The sequence below is a fragment of the Coturnix japonica genome, chromosome 5 (assembly GCF_001577835.2).
Source record: "Coturnix japonica isolate 7356 chromosome 5, Coturnix japonica 2.1, whole genome shotgun sequence".
Lineage (NCBI taxonomy): Eukaryota > Metazoa > Chordata > Aves > Galliformes > Phasianidae > Coturnix > Coturnix japonica.
Window position 1 is genome coordinate 15,995,777 of NC_029520.1, and position 18,079 is coordinate 16,013,855.

Sequence of the window (18,079 nt, forward strand, 5' to 3'; positions counted from 1 at the left end):
AGTGAGAAGGTTCACAGATTAACTTTAATAAAGTCACACTGGAACCAGACAATTTCTCCTGAAGTTGCACAACTTGAAGAGTGCCTTAGAATAGGGAAGACTGGCATTTGGCCAATCTGAATTAAAATCAATGCAAACCGTGAACAAATAAATGTGATTCTTATCAGGGGAAAAAAAAAAAAAAAAAAAAAAAGAGGGGAGAGGAGTGAGAAAAGAAAAAAAGAGCTCACTTTGAAGCATGTAGCCATAATGTTTAAAATACAGCTCAGTCCCAGCTCTTTGTCTGTCTTTGCAGAAAAGCACTCTTACACGTTCAGTAACGTAGAGACTTTCCACAGAACATGCAAACTTCAACTGTATATGGCTGAAGGGTCGAAATATGAAGTCTTCAGATCATTACAAGTCACTACCACTACCTGGCATAAGGTATCTTGTAACACAAGATCTAAATACCTGACTGCAAGTGCCAAATTTGAAATAAATCAACCATGCAGAGTGAGACCCTTGACCTTTCCTTTATGCTACCATTACATGGGAAGTTCATAAAACTACATTCATTATTAACAACAGATAACATACCAGCGGACTGCTTGACACGGCAGACACTTTGCCAACGTGGGAGGTGTTTCTTACAACCTAAACAGCAGCAGACTTAGTACCAGGTTCAGGTAAAAAATATACAGTTACTAATGATTTTATGAAGGAGTTCCATTTATACCAGGTGTTTTAATACCTAGTTACCAAGAACATACTTGACAGGAAACCTTGTTCCTTTTGTCAGGTATTTGTTAAGAGCTGAATTTGAAATACAGTGATATAGGGGGCAAGAAAACACCAGAGAAAAGGTTTACAGTTTTGAATAACATTAGCAAAATCTTCTTGGTGGACAACAAGAAATCTTCCTTAATTTTTGCCTTAGTTGGCATAAATGCAAGATATTTCATTATTGAAATCAAATGAAATGTTTTTGTTTTACTTGCAAGAAGAGTCCAGGCAGAACTGTTCACCTTCTGATTTTATTATCATGTCTGATACCACATTAGCAATACTAGGTTACTGCTAATACTGCTTATAAAAAGCAGATCTGGTTCAGTATTAGTACTTTTAAGAGCTCAAGAGTTTACTTCTTTCCTTGTATACACTGCTAATTACACTTAGTGAGAACTAGCCTACCCATTACTGAAGGCTGGGTAATTTTTGTTGTTGCCAGCTCTATATTTCTTTAATGACTGATCTTTTGCTCAAAGACATCTGGCCGTGAAAAACTACCAGAAACATATATTGGAATATGTTTGAGGTTAGATCCAGTTTGGAAGTTCCTTTACTCCCTTTAAAAATCAGACCCTTAGCATTAGGTGCATACACACTTATTTGCAGACAACAGGGAAAACTTGTTATCCATAAGAACATACATCGTCTCCATTTCAATGGATCTAGCATATTCTTGGCACTTCAAACTTGTAAACCACATAAGAGGAAGCACTGTAAGAGGTGAAGTTTATAATGAAATATAGATAGTTCACATTAAGGCAGTTATTTACATGAAAACAATCTGCCACTCTCCCCAAGTGATAAATTTGTATATCCTTTCTCACTTTAACAAAAATCATGCAAAAGTTGAGTATTTCCAAATAAAAATGCAAGAAAAAAACAAACAAACACAATAGTGCAATCAATAAATCCATGCAGAAAAAAATAACATGTAGGAAAGAAGTGACCATACTGGACCCTCTTTTGCTGTTTGAAACAAACATAATATTTTGGTAAACAAACTGGAGTATACAAATCCCATCAGTGCTTTGCAAGAGAAAGTGCGATGCAGCAGCTGCCATTTCTCTCCTAGAATGAGATCTGGCACAAGATTTCTTATAATATGTGATCCTCTTTTAGACTGAGATTGTAATAACACTGGAATATTTTCTGAAGAATATATCTCGAGCTCTTTTGTGTCAGTAAAAAGCAAACCTGATTTACAGAAAGATCACCAACTCTTGTTCATTTAGAACTGTTTTACTGTTGAGGTTTTAAAAGTTAGATCTTCTGATTTCAAGCTATTTCTTTTCTTCCGATCTTTGCACCTAACAAATAAACCTGATAAAAATTTAAAGACTTTGATAGCAGCGATTTTCACTACATGGATAATTATCTCAGACTTGAATTAAATTTGCTGCCTGACATTTATTACTTTTTTTTTTTTAAATACTCAAGTCCAAATATTCTTTTTAACTAACACATTCTTCCCAACATATTTGCATGTGATGAGTCAGCAACACATGCAGGAAGGATAGAGCTTAAAAATTCCAAGAATAAACAAATAGCAAAACGACCTCTGGACTACATTCACTAACTACCAAACAACAAAAACACTTCATTCCTGCTGATGGATCCAATAGATGAAGTGGATAATGGAGCCAGGGAGGGAGGCTAGGCAGGAGCATGGTAAAGGCACATGCATCCAAACAGATAATGATGTCACCTGGGAAGCTGGTGATACTGTTAGGACTGGACATTTGGAAACTGGAACATTCAGTACAGGAAGTGGATGAGCTGATGATACCGCAGTAACAGCAAGTGGTGGTGGTGGTGGTGGTGCCACATGTTTCTCAACTTCATCTAAGTTTATATCATCAAGATCTGTGGTATGAAGCTGTAGGCCACCAGCAAACCGCCTCATTGATGTGGCAGAGGAAGAAGCGGAAGGACGTCCACTTGCCAGCTATGCACAAGAGAACAAAAATCTGCCTTACCAGTTAATACATGCAACAGCTCTGAAGAAATTAATGGCAAATCCTCCACCAGCACCCAACCTAACTGCTCCTGCTCTGAAATCTCCTGGCTTCTTGCACACAATATCCATGAAGTGTTTCTATGGAAGCTATTTTACATATCAAAGGAAAGCAACTTTAGACATCCACCAAGTTTCAAGTCAGAAAACAATCTGCATCAGATCGTAATGGAGAAGGGGGAAGTAAATGTAAGCAGCTATCAAAACAAAACAGCTTTGGGTTCCATGAAAACCAAATCTTCAGGAAGATCTGGACTTTGTAATTTCTATTAACCAACACAATACCAGCAAATTCCAGTCTGAACAGGATAAGCCACTCCCCTCCCAGAAATTCAGGAGAAAATGTTTTCAAGCATGAGAAAATTCACATATGTGCTGTTAGAGTTCCTAACATTTCATTTAGACATTTATCAGTGGTATGATTTAATTATGTAAGAAACTCCAGCTGATAGATGCAACTTAGGAAATATTAAAAGAGAGATAAGCTGTTCTACAGATGCATGCATCTTAGTTTAATCTGACACAATTTTCCCCAGATAGATTTCTGTTGACACTGAGATCTCATATGCCATAATCACATTTTGGTACTAAAAAAAAAAAAACAAAACACACTTTACTGTCAAAAAATAATTTAAAAAAAAAAAAAAAAAAAAGTGTATAACAGATCTTCATTGCTCTTGTACTCAAGCAGCTGTTCAGGTCTGTAGTACCTGAATATAGTTCTGTTGCATCTATTCCTCAGAAGCATTCTATCTTTACATTTCATATGAGTGCAACATCTTGAGTAGCTTTGCAGAAGTACTATAATAGACCAATAATACGCAGTGTAGCAGAATTGGTGGAACAAATACAGAGTATTTGTCTCAGACCAGAGTAGAACTCAGCAACAGTATCTTTAGTCCATAACGTTCCCTCCTGCTTTCCAAAAAGAGGGACAAAGATCCGGTAGTACCCACACAGCTTAAGTTAGGTAGTGACAGAAAACATAGTGTAATTATTCCACCATTCTGGAGACCTGCACCAAAGAACCAAATGGACCCAAACCTTTGAGTAGGAAGAACAAAAGACCAGCTGTTTTTTTTCAAGGCCGCTGCATACCGACTTGTAGGAAATTTGTCTAAAGAGGGCTCCCCCCAAGGGTCCCCTTTGTGGTTGTGTGGTTGCAATTGCTCAGGGTCCCAAGGGAATTCAGTAGATTGCAGTGTTCCTCCTGAAAACAGCTATGCTTGGAAGAAGGCCACACAGCAGGATGGTGGGAAAGCCTCACTCTACACATAGAGGCACGTAGCTCTGAGACACATTCACTGCAATTTCCTTCAGCTGAGGGGACTATTTAAAACAGAGGAACCAATTCTTTGGGAGGTTTTTTCTTTTGTCAGTCTCTTCATGTCACTTTATTAGTTGCAATTAATACTTGTATCATGACTGCAATTCAAGCAGGCATTGAAGAGATGATTAGTGATGATCTTATTTGTACAGAATAATAATAATTTTAAAAAAAAAATCACAGCTGGATATTTTACTCTCATTTAGTAAGTTTTTATCAGCAACATGTTCTGCCTATCCCAAAAACTGCTCATGATCCAGTTCAGTTATTTTGGAGTGATAGCATACTGAAATGGACAAACCAGAAACATTAATATTGACCTTTAACGGATGACATCATCCCTATCAACTATGGAAACATCAAATACAATAGAATCATAGAGTCATTAAGGTTGGAAAAGACCTCCAAGATCATCTAGACAAACCATCAAACTTACACTGTCATTCACCTGCTACAGACAGTTGTCTTTTTATTCTATTTTTCCTTTTTTCTCTATTACATCTGGTAAAAGCTGTTGTTTTTAGCAGAAAATCAGTGAGTTACTTAGAGATCATGCAGCATATAGAAAAGCCATCATTTTACCTCAGGAGATTCATTTTCCACAGAGGAAATCTGTTCTAACCGTGTCTGACAAAGTCTTTCCACCCAATGCTGCACTTTTTCTGATTCTTCTAGATCTTCACGTTCTGTTTCAGACACCTTAAGCATATCACCAGTGCATTAAAAAACAGATTAGAGATATTGTTACAGTACAAAGGCTTGAAACTCAGGATATGGCATTTAGATTAGTTTTCCAACTAACTGTACTTTTGAGAATGACTTCCTGTTCTTCTCTCTTCCATTAAACTCATCACTAAAGGTGGACACTAAATAAACGCAGAATTTTTGCCTCACTTGAACATAAATTGACAGCAGCAACAAGCACTTAGAAACAGGTTTGTAGTGAAATGTAATTCATTTTTAAACTTTGTTATCTTTGACAATTAAACAAGCTCCCTATTCAGATACTTCCACTGAAGATTCAGCTTATTTTCCTCCAATATAATTTTGCAACTGACAGAAGAATACAACATACCTCCTGTACAAGACGATTTATTTTCAGTTGCTTTTCTTTCTCCAGCATTCCTTCTTTCTCTTTGGCAAGTCTTTGCTCAAATTCCATTTCCTTTTTATTTTTCTTCTGTTCACAGAAACTATCGCTTTTTGACTTCTTTTGCTCCTTTCCTTTCTGGGAATTATTATTATTTTTTTAAGCTAGATTTTTACATAAGCTAAAAATATGACAAATTTCAAGTTCAGTACATGAGTGCCTGTCTTGAAAAGTGAAGTATAGTGCAAGTATGGAGCCCATCTTTCATATGTAATTCTTAACTGCATTTCCTCAGCAATTTGCTAGAAATGCAACAGTTTATTGAATATTTGAGAGTTCAGCTTACCCCTCTGCAAAGCTACAACTGAGGAGCAGGCAGGCCCACTACAAATCTTTGACCAGTCAACTAGTTTTGATTAGTCCTCTCTAGCTAGTTCGGTTGGGTTAGTTATCATCTCCATTTTTACATCAGTATGAGATTAACTGCTTTCAGACTCTCATGTACACATAGATGCGAACACTGCTTAAAAAAATAAATTACTTCATACCTCATACATCCTAAACACACCATTGCATGCCTTAATACAAACAAGAACCTAGAAAGGAGAAGATTAGATCAATGGAGAAACTGAACTGCCCTCAGGAAAGAGTTCCAGATCATAGAGACCAAACAGTCCCTAACACCAGCAGCAAAAATCAATGTGTGTGTGAACTAATACTGTACATAATAAAATAAATAAAATAATAAAAATGTTGCATACACAATGCAAAAAAAGGGTAAGACTTCTTCATAGTCTTTTAGAAGCCTGTGATCTTGTTGGATGAGTTCAGTGGTAAGCTCTGTGGTGAAGTGTAGCTACTGTTGGAAACCCAATAATATTTGGAGGAAAAAAAATAGAAAACCACAAAGCAACCTTAAGTCAAACATTTGGCTTCTCATGTTTTAATAACTATCTGTTGCAGTGTTTTTTGCAGGGCTAGTTAGTTTATTCTTTAATGACAATTTTTGATAAAATTTTATCCTCCAATAAAGTAGAAGATACATTAAATGCTGCCTATGAAATTTAGTATCTGGAAGATGGCAAGTCAACCCACTAAGTATCAAGATTTGGAAAATTACTGAATCGAAAGGCACACTAAGCAGTATGCATGCCAAAGAGTTTCAGGATATCAACATTTATGAGACAATCTTAGCTGCATTTATTGCTTTCAGATACACCAAGATGAGTCAACCCTCCTGTCCTTTTTCCCCATGGATTCAGTTCATTTCCTATTAAAGTTATTTTAAGTAAAGTGATTTTTTATTTTTTATTTTTTTATTTTTTAAGCACACACAGAGGAAATCCATTTGCAACTTTCAGCAGGAAGAAAACTTACCATTTGAATATTTTAAAATGATTCTAAAAGCAAAAGGTTAAGCATATAATACTTTGAAGTTTCAGTGCACACTGTGTAACAGAGTTCAACAGGAACCGAAATGAATCTTTATTGATATATGAAAAGGTACTTGGAGGCTCTGTAAATTATCTTGGTCAGCAGACATAGCAAAGATCACCTATTTGTGCGAAGAGGCTGAATTTTCATAACATGTATTTATCTTTGTCAGATGATCCTAACCATACTGGATTTTATATGCTAAAGATCCAAGATGATTTACAATCACTAGCAATATAAAATGGCATCAGAGAACACTGTTATTTCCTGATTCTTTATTAAGGTCAAAACTACTGGCATTTCTTACCCTCCTAGAAGGTTAAAATAATAGTCATAAAAGATGACTCAAATACTTCCTTATCCTCCTCAGAAACTTTGAGTTTTTAGGAGAGAGATCTATGAGCCCTCTTGGACAGTTAGCCCTTTCCCAGAAAATTACCATTGGCCATCACAAAAAACAAACAACACAAAAACCTATGATATAACTAAGATACAATGATAGAAATAAAGAGAACTAAGTAATAGAGGAATGAAATACTTCTTGGAACTGCAGCAATGTTTTAGATGAGACTCTACAGGTTTAAGTATTCCACCAGGCTTAAAGATTTTCTGGTATTTTTCCTCTTTGTGTGTGATTCATGTGCTTGAAAGCCTTTTGCCTTCAGCACTCTCAATGGGAGATTTGTAAAAGTTTAACTAGAAACTGCACGTGACTCCCATTCCATTTTTGCATCTTTAAAGTCTTTTATTATTTATGGATCTATTTATTATTTTGAGTACTTTTTGAGCTGTGCTGAACAGCTTCTGCAAAGCATACACTCTATTCTCACTGCAGCTGGCAGGTTTTGAGAAGTTCTAAGTGTTCAAAAGAACGTATTCCTAGGCAGATGTATCTGAAAAGCATCTTAATTTCTATGTGTTAAATGAAGTGAAAGAGAAGAAAAGAGAGGAATTAAAATTCAAACACACAGCAAACAAGCTCACTTATCACACTTTGTACCTTGCGGATTGTGGGAAATTTTCCTTCATACCGATAAAACCATCCAAAAGCTACAAAAAGGTAAAGGAAAAGTTGTTTTTTAAGAAAAGCCCATGCCTAGTTCAGATCGATTCGTGTCGATACATATAAATGGTTAAAATTTATTTGGAGGCGCAACAAATGCTCAAAATTATAAGACAAGTACTTAAACCACTTCTTCATTAATAGTGCTAGCACATTTAGTCACAAATATCCCTTATATTGCTGATACACATTTTATACTAAGCAAAGCAAATGCAACAGTTAACCATCTTACCATACAGAACCATACAGCCATATGCATTGCTGAGATTTCTATAGTCAAAGTCCTACTTTACACTGACCATAACAAGCCTTATCAAAATGAGAAAGTATTGAAATTATTTCAAGCTTGCAGCAGGACACATTCATGTTTAGGGTGACAAGAAAAGCTCTGTTTCCCACTATTTACACGCAGGTGCATAAACATTAAAAAAAGTGGAGTAAAATCAGGCAAAATAATCTAGCATTATAATTTCCATAATAAATACTGACAATACAGAGTTCACAATATAATCCATGTTTCTGTAGAATTGACATGTTTTGTATTCTTGTTGAAGTATCTTTAGAAAGCAGTGACAACAGCAGTATCATAACCTTTCATCATACCAAAGGACCACATATATTGCTCTAGCAAAAGCAGATGGATCATTCAGTGTCAAGACTGACTGTCAGGAGGAAGAGAAACATAGGAAGGATCTAAATCAGGATAGGAAGTTAAGGCTGGATGGCAAACCTGTCGGTCCAGCTTCATGATCACTTCATCCATGTCATCTGTTTCAAGTTGGTCATGTGCAACTCCCTCTAAATCTACTAGAGAAACAAAGGAGGAAAGGAGTGAGGAGACAGAAATGGCAGGTCACCTGGAGATTCCCATGAAATAAAGAGACCAGCAATGGGTGACTAGTAGTTTTCATGAAATAAAAAGTAATTAGTGATGAAGTATCCCGTCTCAATAAATAAATAAATAAGCAAGTAAAGAAAGGAAAGAAAGAAAGAAAAAGGACTGATTGAAGTCTTGTTCAGATCAAATCGAATTCTAACTCCCTGTAACTTCAAAAAGCAGTTAGGATTTACACATGGACAATTAGTCTGCTCTGCAATAAAGATAAATTTTGCACAGGTCAGTGGCTTTTCCTATTATTAAACCACCAGAAGTCCTGAGATGTCTGGGTTCAGAAACAGATAACAGCCTTCTGTTGCACTGCCTATACGGCAAACACTGTACAGAGAGAACACTGCACAGAAGAGTCAGAACGCTAAATGGATAAAACATTTCCCCCAGCTCAGTTTCTCACCCATGAAAAGAAAACTGACTTGCTCACTCAAACAAACAAACAAAAAAAAATGTAATTGGGTTAGAAAATGACCCAGTTTTCCTATAATTATGAAATACCTGCTCCAAAACATTTTCCACTACTTACTTTGTCTAATGTCATTGTAGTACTATCTCTAGTAGATACTAGAGACTACTAGATAGATAGTAGAGACTAGCTTCATAACTGTAAATTAAGCTTCAAGCAGCTTAAATTCCTTTGGACAACTTAGATCTCATTGAAAGGTTGCAGTGTACAAAAAATACCCCCTCAATCTCTCAAATAATTTAAATGCAGACTGCCCAGTGATATCAAATTAGGCTCTGCAGACTATTTTATAGAGTTGTTGCAATAGATGAAAAAAAAAAAAAAAAAAAAAAAAAAAAAACATGAAAAAAGAGGACAGGGAAGGAAATAAAAGGTCAACAACAGGATCCATGAAGGAAGGTGACAACAAGATGGGAACAGAAAAAGAGAGTAAGTCAGGTGTGTTTCAAAATCTACAGGTTATACAAAACAGGAAAAAAAAAGATAAAGAAAAACAAAAGAAAAAGAGCAGGATTTATTTCTCCCACTAATAGATGGTCTATTAAAGATGTTAACACATCTGCTACACATAACCAGCTCACAGACAAATTCATGGATTTTGTAAATGCTTACAAGTACCCTTACTTCCCATAGGATGAGGTCATTGAGAACTAGAAATTCTGATTTCTTTAGTAGATGCTTGCGTCTGTACAAGCTCTTAGCATGCATGACCACAGACAGAAACAATAACAATTTTTGTATGAACTCCAAATGCTTTTATGCTAATATTTCATTTTCAACATAGTGATCAGAAAAGCTCAGAGTGAGGAAGATGACATAAGAATACTTCAGCCATAAAATAAATAAAGGAGATCTGAAAATCTTAATAGTAAGAAATTGATTTGTTAAAGGAGCCAGGAAAATCACTTAAGCTTGTAGATTCTTCAGAACTGTTTGAATTTTTGTCTTTTATCCAACACTCTACTATCATCATGCAGTAATAGCTTTTGTTGCTGTTTTTCATCACATTCAATATATTCAATTGCTTACTCAATTGTTCTCTTAACAGTTAAAGGTTACAATTGACTACTGCAACACAACTTGTAGTTCTGTAGAAGTGAGGATTTTTTTTTTCTTTTTTCAGGCAATGTGAAACACATGGCCTCATGCTGAGTGAGAATGGGAGATGCTAAGAATGGGCTCAGTCACTTCCTCCATGTAAAAGAGGAGTGAGGGAGCTGTAAGACATCCCTATGGTTCCCAAGTCTGACAAAATAAAAGAGAATCAGGTCATGCTGAAAACAAGACAGAAGAGATATCTAGAATTTTATGAAAGCTAAACACTGCATTCATTTCTTTCAAGCCAAAAGTAGGGTTACAAGACAAAATACACAAGACTGTGATATCCTTCCTTCATAACACTTCAATTAAGTAATTAACATAATTCTTCAAATAAGAGTGAGGAAGAAGAAAATGGTAGCATTAGAAAGAGCACAACAAAGAACATTCATTCTCTCCAACTCAAACTGCAAATCTTGTATTAGTTTTCTGTTTTCAAAGTTTACCTCCCAAGGCCTCTCACTAAATACAAAACTGTTAAATTACTTACTGATATGATTAATGTAGAAGCTCAAAACTATTCCCAAACAAGAAAAAAAAGAGCAGAAATATTTGTCTCTCACCCCTTCTTCATACCTTCCTTTTCAAAAGTAACAAACCTATGACGTCTTACAAATGGAAGAAAACTTACTAGAAGTGACATCATCTTCACTGAAGTAAAAGCTCTTACATGTATGTAATTCAGCATTTCTTTTTTGGTTTATGTACATGGATGTACAATCACGTATACAAAAAGCATAAACACACTATTTTCATGTGGACATATAATGGAAACCACATGTCCAGTGTTTCAAGAACACCTCCATTAGAAGGTTGGCAAGTGAAACACAAAAACAACAAAGAATGCAAAGTATCTGAACCCCAAACTAAAGAGATCATGCTTCAAGCAATGATTTCTTACTTAACTTTTTGTCTTTTTCTTCCCTGCAGCTGATTGCAAAAAACCATGATTGAGTGATTGTAGCATTTGTGAGCTGGGTAGCTGCTAAGAGCCATTAAATACAATTTCCACATGTTCCCAGTCTCCTGAAAATCACAGACTGATCACTAACCCAGCTTAGACATACAATGCATTCCATACAACTTGATGCATCTGAAACAAACAAAAAAAAAATTACCAAGGAATCAGACTGAAATCAGCTACTTACTTTTGTGTTTAGAACGAGGAGCAGAGTGCACTTCTGCAGTTACAGTTTTCAGAGGTTTGGGAGGCTCCTTAGGCCCCCAGTCTTCTTCCCACTCCTTTTTAAATTTCTCTTCCTCTGCTGTTATCCTATGTGGAAATAAAATGCAGCTATGAATACAAAGTATAAAAATAACAACACAGACGTAAATTCATTAGAATTGTTAACTTTGCTATATGTATATTTCCATTAAAATAATGCATCATAAAACACCTCTTGAACCAAACCAAAATCCTTTCAATGATTTAAGAGTCATTTTTTGAAGAACCTAATGACTTCTTTCTAATTTGCTGGAAATATGTTCAGACACTAAATGAGCATTTACTTACACATTCCAACATTTCAGAAGGGGGGGGGAAGGGAGCTATTTTAATGTTATTTATTCATGGTCTTTGATACCTCAACGGCTATTAGGATAACCTGTAAGCTGTACCCATGTAAATTCATATTATATACAGATATATAAACAAAACAAAATACATATGTACAGATATATAATCAAATTCACAAATTTTAAGACAAGAGGAATGCACAACAATACCACCACCTTAACTGAAGTTACCAACTGTTTTTCCTTTTTTTTTCTTTTTCATTTTAAAAATTAAAGTATATATTAGAAAAATAGCCAGCTTTAACTGAAACATGAAATGTAAAAGTATCTACAACATGCCTAGAGTCAGAAGTTCCAGTGGTAAATCTTTATTTGGATCTTATTTCTATTTTGATGATTGCTTCCTAAAGACATAGTTCTAGGCTTCACTATAAAAAACATCTCATTTGACAGCGAAACATAAATATTGTTGAGACACAAAACTCATTGAAGTCAGCATTTTAGAAAAATAGTCACACTGCAGGAAAAAGCAGTTCATAAAACAAGGAAAATACCTAGAAAGGCACCACAATCAATAAAGGGACAGTTTGAAGGAAAATTCTGAAAATCCCATGTTACAACAGTACTACCACATGACCCAATAACTTGCAGTTTCACATACAGTGCCTTTAAGCAGTCTAAGATCTATTCTTGGCTCTAGCGTTCTTGAACCGGTATGTTGGCAAATGGTGCCAAAATTATCCAGGTCTCATACGATACATTTGCACTTGGATTTTCTTGCAGATCCCAAATTTAGGTAAGATAAATTTAAAACATATCCTTACGGACAAAGCACTATTTAATCTGCACTGGAAGTCAGTATTTAAAACTGGAAGCATAGTAAGCAGCATGGCACATTGAAAAGAATGTTCAAACTAGTTATTATATTTAATTTAAAAAAAAAATAAAAATCTGTGGAGTTAATGTGTAACTTGAAATATACTGAGAATTAATGCCCTCTGTTATTTAGGCATATCTGATTTATTTTCTTAAAACATATGTTTTCCAGCTCTTCATTCATTCTTCTGTTTCTTCCTTGACCAATTTCATTGCAAAATTCATTTCTTCCTTTCCATTAAAATTTAACATGAGAAGCAGAATAATAGTTCTGAGACACATCAGTTCTTTTATCTGGTGTTCTGTACACGACTATTCTACATTATTTATTATCAACCTAACACTTGTGTTTTCCAGGTGCTGCTTTTCAGTTTCCTATTTTGCAACTCCATGGTGCACTCACTGAAATGCATGGGATACTACACTTCACTAAATACACAATTTTATTAGAAAACAGTGTTTTTAGTCAGATCCAATACTTACTGCTCAATTTCCCTGCGATATCTCTCTTCTTCCTCTGCAGCCTTCTGGGAAATTTCCATTTTTCTTCTATAACAGTAATTAGGACATCACAATAAAAATAGTATTTTCTGAGTAAGAACTTGTACAAAATGCGTCAGCATATAATTAATGAAATATATGCACAGCAAATACATACACATTAGGAAAAAGTGTTCTTTTTATGAAGTCTTTAAGAGATCGAGGGTTCAACATACTTTTGTTCAAACCTTGAGGATATTAATGATCATCTGCATAGCAAGGACACATCTGTTTAACAATAACTATCTTCTTCTGAGACAGCACTATAGTGTGTTATTCTATGAGCATGAATTTGTTACCATCCTCTAAAAATCACAGAGAAGGGAATGGCATCAAAAAACAGCCCAATACTCCATCAAACATCAGGAATATGAAAGCTGGGGAACAAAGCAACCCTTTTACTCAGTACACCTATTTGAATGATGCTGGTTTCGAAAACCCCAAACATTAGTAGAATAAGGAATCATGAACAGACTCCATAAGATCGAGTTCAGCTGGGAATCTTCATAAAATTATTCCTGTCTTATTTGCCCTTTTCAAATAAGCTAAATTTTTCAGATCATCCTGAACAGATTCCTTACAATCTCTCTTTCTCTTGCTGTTCTTTGATGATTTTGTTAGTCTCCAGTGCAAGTCGCTTCTGATGCATTAACTCCTGGCGTTCCAGCTCACGAAGATGTGCTTCTCTCTGCCTCTCTTCTTCGGTCATGAATAGTTCCTTTCCCTGCAATCAGCACCCCAACACAAATCACTCTCTTCATGCCATGGTCTTTACTTAACCAGAAAAGAGGTTTCAAGAAACAAAGTTTATCTATTGCAGTTTCCTCTTCTGTACAGAGACATGTACCAAGGAAAGGAAAAAAGAAATGAGGTGAAGTACAGTGGAATTGAAGAGTTCCACAGCAAAAATTTTAATGATGCCAATGGGACGCACTCTTTTTTCTAGCAGCTTATAGCATCTCTTGGAACTGAAATCCTTTGGATGTTCATTAGGAGATGAGCTTAATCAGATAGCCTGGAGCATTTCTTTAAACAATATCTATCATGCCTTTGAACAATTGTCTCTTCCAATAATGTAAAAGTTTAATTAAAATACAGATTCCTCCATACAGATAAACAGCATGTAACAACCCTTACGAAGTAGTCTAAATGATTTATTAAACCTTGTTTCTACTTAATTCAGTTGTGAGGTAATTATAAATTATCTTCTTTGATTAGTGTACTGATGCTAAGTATGCTCTTGTATAAAACTGTGCACTTTACTGTCAGGATTAAAGCAGTAAAAGTATTGAAATACTATTTGAAAGCCACATTGAAATCAGCAGAAATTAATTTCAGCTGACTTTAGATTAGAACCAAAAGTCATCCTGTTCTGTTATACAAACAATGAAAATTAAAAATTGAACAGTTTTCAGTGTGTTGAGTACACTAAAGAGAATAGATCTAACCATTGTACAAGGAATATATTAACTACTCAGGAGAAAATGTTAATTGGCTCAGACTTCCGTGTTTCAGCAGAAGAAGCTATCAGGCAGAACACAAGCTCTAAAACGTGAAAAATCATTACCACAAAATTAATTCCCAGCCCTTGCAAGTGAACAGTATTGCACTGGTGCTTCACAACAATACACATTCCTGAAACTGTTGTATTTGAGCATACTGTGAGTAGTTACAAATAATCGGAAGCCACTCCAAATGGCTTCAGTTTAACCGAATTTGGCAGTAAAAACATTGCAATGAAACATAGCTTTGTTTGTTATTTATTTTTACTATTTATTTCACTCAAATTGTGCTTTTGTAAACATATTACTTACAGCGCCTGCCACTACAGAGATAGTCAAAGTACGGCTACTTTTGAGCACTCTGACAGCCTGCAAATTAAAATAAAACAAAAATTAGTCTGCATTTAGTGGTAAACATGCTGTGCACATATGACAAAAAGTGCTGGTTGTCAAGGTTGGAATTTCCAAATGACCTATCTGAACTAAAAACAAAAAGTGGTATCTATTCAGATCTCCAAAACTTCATGCTTAATGCATAGCCTTTAGGTAGTACAGTATCAAAATATTTATTTATTTATTTTGCAGCTAAGAGAATCAGATAGAAGCTTAAAGAAACCTGTAACAACATATTCATGGACTTAAGAAGTTTTAATCCTACCTCTTTATGATCCACATTCGAGAAGTCCACCCCATTCACCTCAACAATCTGATCACCAACCTAAAGGAGTTAATCCAAATTTTAGTACAGATTCTGAATTAATAAACATGATAACTGTAATAAGAGAGATACTGTCAAACATTCTCAATATAATAACTATGTTCACTGGCAGAATACAAGGGGAAATCAGACAAGCATGCAAGTCCTCCCACAGGCATTTCCAATTGCCACTATTTGAGACGAAATTTTGAGCTAGGTGGACAGTTGTTCTGACCCAGGGTATCAATTCATGTGTTTTTGAAAGGCAGGGGAATTTCTTGACTGGAAATCTATCCAAATAGTATTTCCTTCTGATAGAAAGAAATGACAGCTGATGTCTCCACAGTGACCTGGAATCCTTGAAGAAATAAATGTCAAACAAGATTTCCTTGTAGTACCCATACTGTAAAATGGTACACTTACCGCTAAGCCCACTTCTGCTGAAAGAGAACCTGGCTTAACATTGCTGACAAAAATGCCCGGTTTTTGAGTTGGACCACTGGAAATACTGGTGGAAGATTAAAAAAAATAAAAAAATAATAATCATAGACTTGTACAGAAGCAATTGAGAAGTCTTGTTTTATTGTTTCTGACTGAGAAAGCTTTTTACGGTGTAGATTACTCTGAAACAAGCACTGAAATTAATTTGCCAGTACAGAAGAGAAAGAGAAGAGAAAGAGAAGAGAAAGAGAAGAGAAAGAGAAGAGAAAGAGAAGAGAAAGAGAAGAGAAAGAGAAGAGAAAGAGAAGAGCTTCCTTTCTCGTTTCTCTTTCTCTCTCTTTTCTTTCTCATTTCTCTTCTGTTTTCTTCTCTTTCTCTCTCTTTCTCTCTTCTTTTCCTCTTCTCTTTCTCATTCTCTTCTCTTCTCTTTCTCTTTCCCTTTCTCTTCTCTTCTCTTCTCTTTCTCTTTCCATCGATTATCTCAATGTTACTTATTCTGGTTCTCTTTTCTCTTCATATCTTTCCTCTTCTTCGTATCGTCACGCTCCTTTTTCCGCCCGCGCGTACATCCGTCAGCACCCCCGCCGCACCAGATTTTTCGGTTCCTGCCCTCCCCGCGTCCGCGCTCCGACCGCCTATGCGATCCACTTCTGCACTTGGTTCTTTACATGTGTTTGTATTTGTTGACAGATAATTCTACTTTTTAGTTTTACGGATTTTTCCCTGCTCTACCGCGATTTCATCCCCTCCTCCCCCTCTTTCTTCTTCTTTCCTCTTTCTCTTTTCTTCTCCTTTTCTCTTCTCCTTTCTCTTTTTCCCTTCTTCTCATTTTTTATCACCGCTTCTCATCTTTTTCATTTGTGTGGTTACGGGTTTTTCTTGGCTCTATTTTTTCTCCGCGTCTCGTCCCTTTCGATTTTCGTTTTTCTCCGGTTCTTTTGCTCGGATCTCGTCGGGGATCGGGTCTGTAACACACACGCTTTAGTCCTTTTGTTCACTCTTATCTTTGCTCTTTCTTTTTTTCTTTGTTCTTGCCGCTCGTTGCCTTTTCCTTTATGATGCGATCCGATAAACCCCCTACCACTCTCCCCGCGCCCGCTGCACGCCGCGATTTGTTGTTGATTGTCGGGCTTCTTCCGCCCCTTGAATTTTCTCTCTCCCACGCCCTCTCCCGTCTTCCTTCTTCTTTGTTCTCTTTTTCCCTCTCTATTCCCCCTTCCTTATTCTCTCCTGAGTATTTATATTCTTTTCCTCACAGTTCTTCTCCCCTCCCCCGGCTTTCTTTTTTCATACCCTTCAGCTCTCTCTCGACTTATACATCTTTTCTCCTTTCTCTTCGTTCATATTTCTCCTTCATACTTTCTGCTCTTAACTTTTCCCTTTTTCCTTCTGTCCCTTATTCTGCCTTCGCGCCATTTCTTTTTTTATTTTTTCCCGCGCTCTCTGTTGCTTTATATTCTTTTATCCGTTTCGTACGCCGCCCTTCCTATTTGCCCTCTTTTCATTCTTGGCTTTTTCTTCTTATAGATTTCGTGCTTTGTTATTCTTCTTACTTTGCTTCTTTTCTCCTTGATTTCTCTCTGTCTTTCCGCTTCTCTTGGTCCTACGGCCAGCTTCCACTACAACTCCTTCTTTTTATCCCTTCTCGCCTCCGGCTTCTTCCTTTTTTAATCATCTTTCTTCTCCTTCCATCATGACCATTTGTTGCTCTTTCTCCACCTCTCTCTCTCGGCATTCCTCTCCTTTTTTTCGCTCTTTCGCTCCTATCCGCGATCTCCACGTTTCACTCCAGTTGCCCGGTTGCTTTTCTTTTTGAACTTTACTTTACTCTTCTCCTCCTCGTCGTTTCTTCTCCTTTGTCACCGTTCTGTCACTTTCTTCGTTATGCCTTCGATCCTTCCTTGACTTTACTCTCCTTCCTTTCCCAGTTTCTCTTGCATTGCGCTTGACGCTCCAGCTCATTATCTCTATCGGGACTCTTTTATTATCTTATATTTCGAATCTTCGTTATTTCAGTTGTTGTTTTATTTTTTTTTATAGCTTTATTTGTCGTTCACATTTTTTTTTAAGCTTTTTTTCATCTCAGTCTGCGCTTTTATTCCCTCTCATTTCCTCCCTCGTTCCTTTTACTTTCTCCCCTTTTTACGCTTTTTTTTGGCACATCTCACGCTCCTTTTTCTGTGTCTGTTCTGGTCTCCCTTCTCCTTTCTCAGCTTTTAGTCTTTTTTCTGGAATACTTTCCCTTCTTTATCTCACTTGTGGTTCTTCGTTCAGCTTCGTCCTCTTTTTCTCCCTTCCATCCTGTTCTCCGCCCTCTCCCCTTGACCCTTGCCGCACTTTTTTGACTTTCTAT

General features: G+C 36.2%; 1 protein-coding gene across 1 annotated transcript in view; it reads right to left on the reverse strand.

Annotated features, from left to right (window-relative positions):
• ABCC8 (ATP binding cassette subfamily C member 8) overlaps positions 1–18,079 on the reverse strand; it is a 114,529-nt gene that overhangs the window by 80,013 nt on the left and 16,437 nt on the right. Inside the window, exons 9-15 of the mRNA XM_015864139.2 lie at positions 15,709–15,793; positions 15,247–15,306; positions 14,901–14,957; positions 13,668–13,810; positions 13,030–13,095; positions 11,304–11,428; positions 8,430–8,506 (exon numbers count right to left, since the gene is read on the reverse strand). Of these exons, the coding sequence (XP_015719625.1) occupies positions 8,430–8,506; positions 11,304–11,428; positions 13,030–13,095; positions 13,668–13,810; positions 14,901–14,957; positions 15,247–15,306; positions 15,709–15,793 (613 nt within the window). The remainder of the gene's footprint in view (positions 1–8,429; positions 8,507–11,303; positions 11,429–13,029; positions 13,096–13,667; positions 13,811–14,900; positions 14,958–15,246; positions 15,307–15,708; positions 15,794–18,079) is intronic.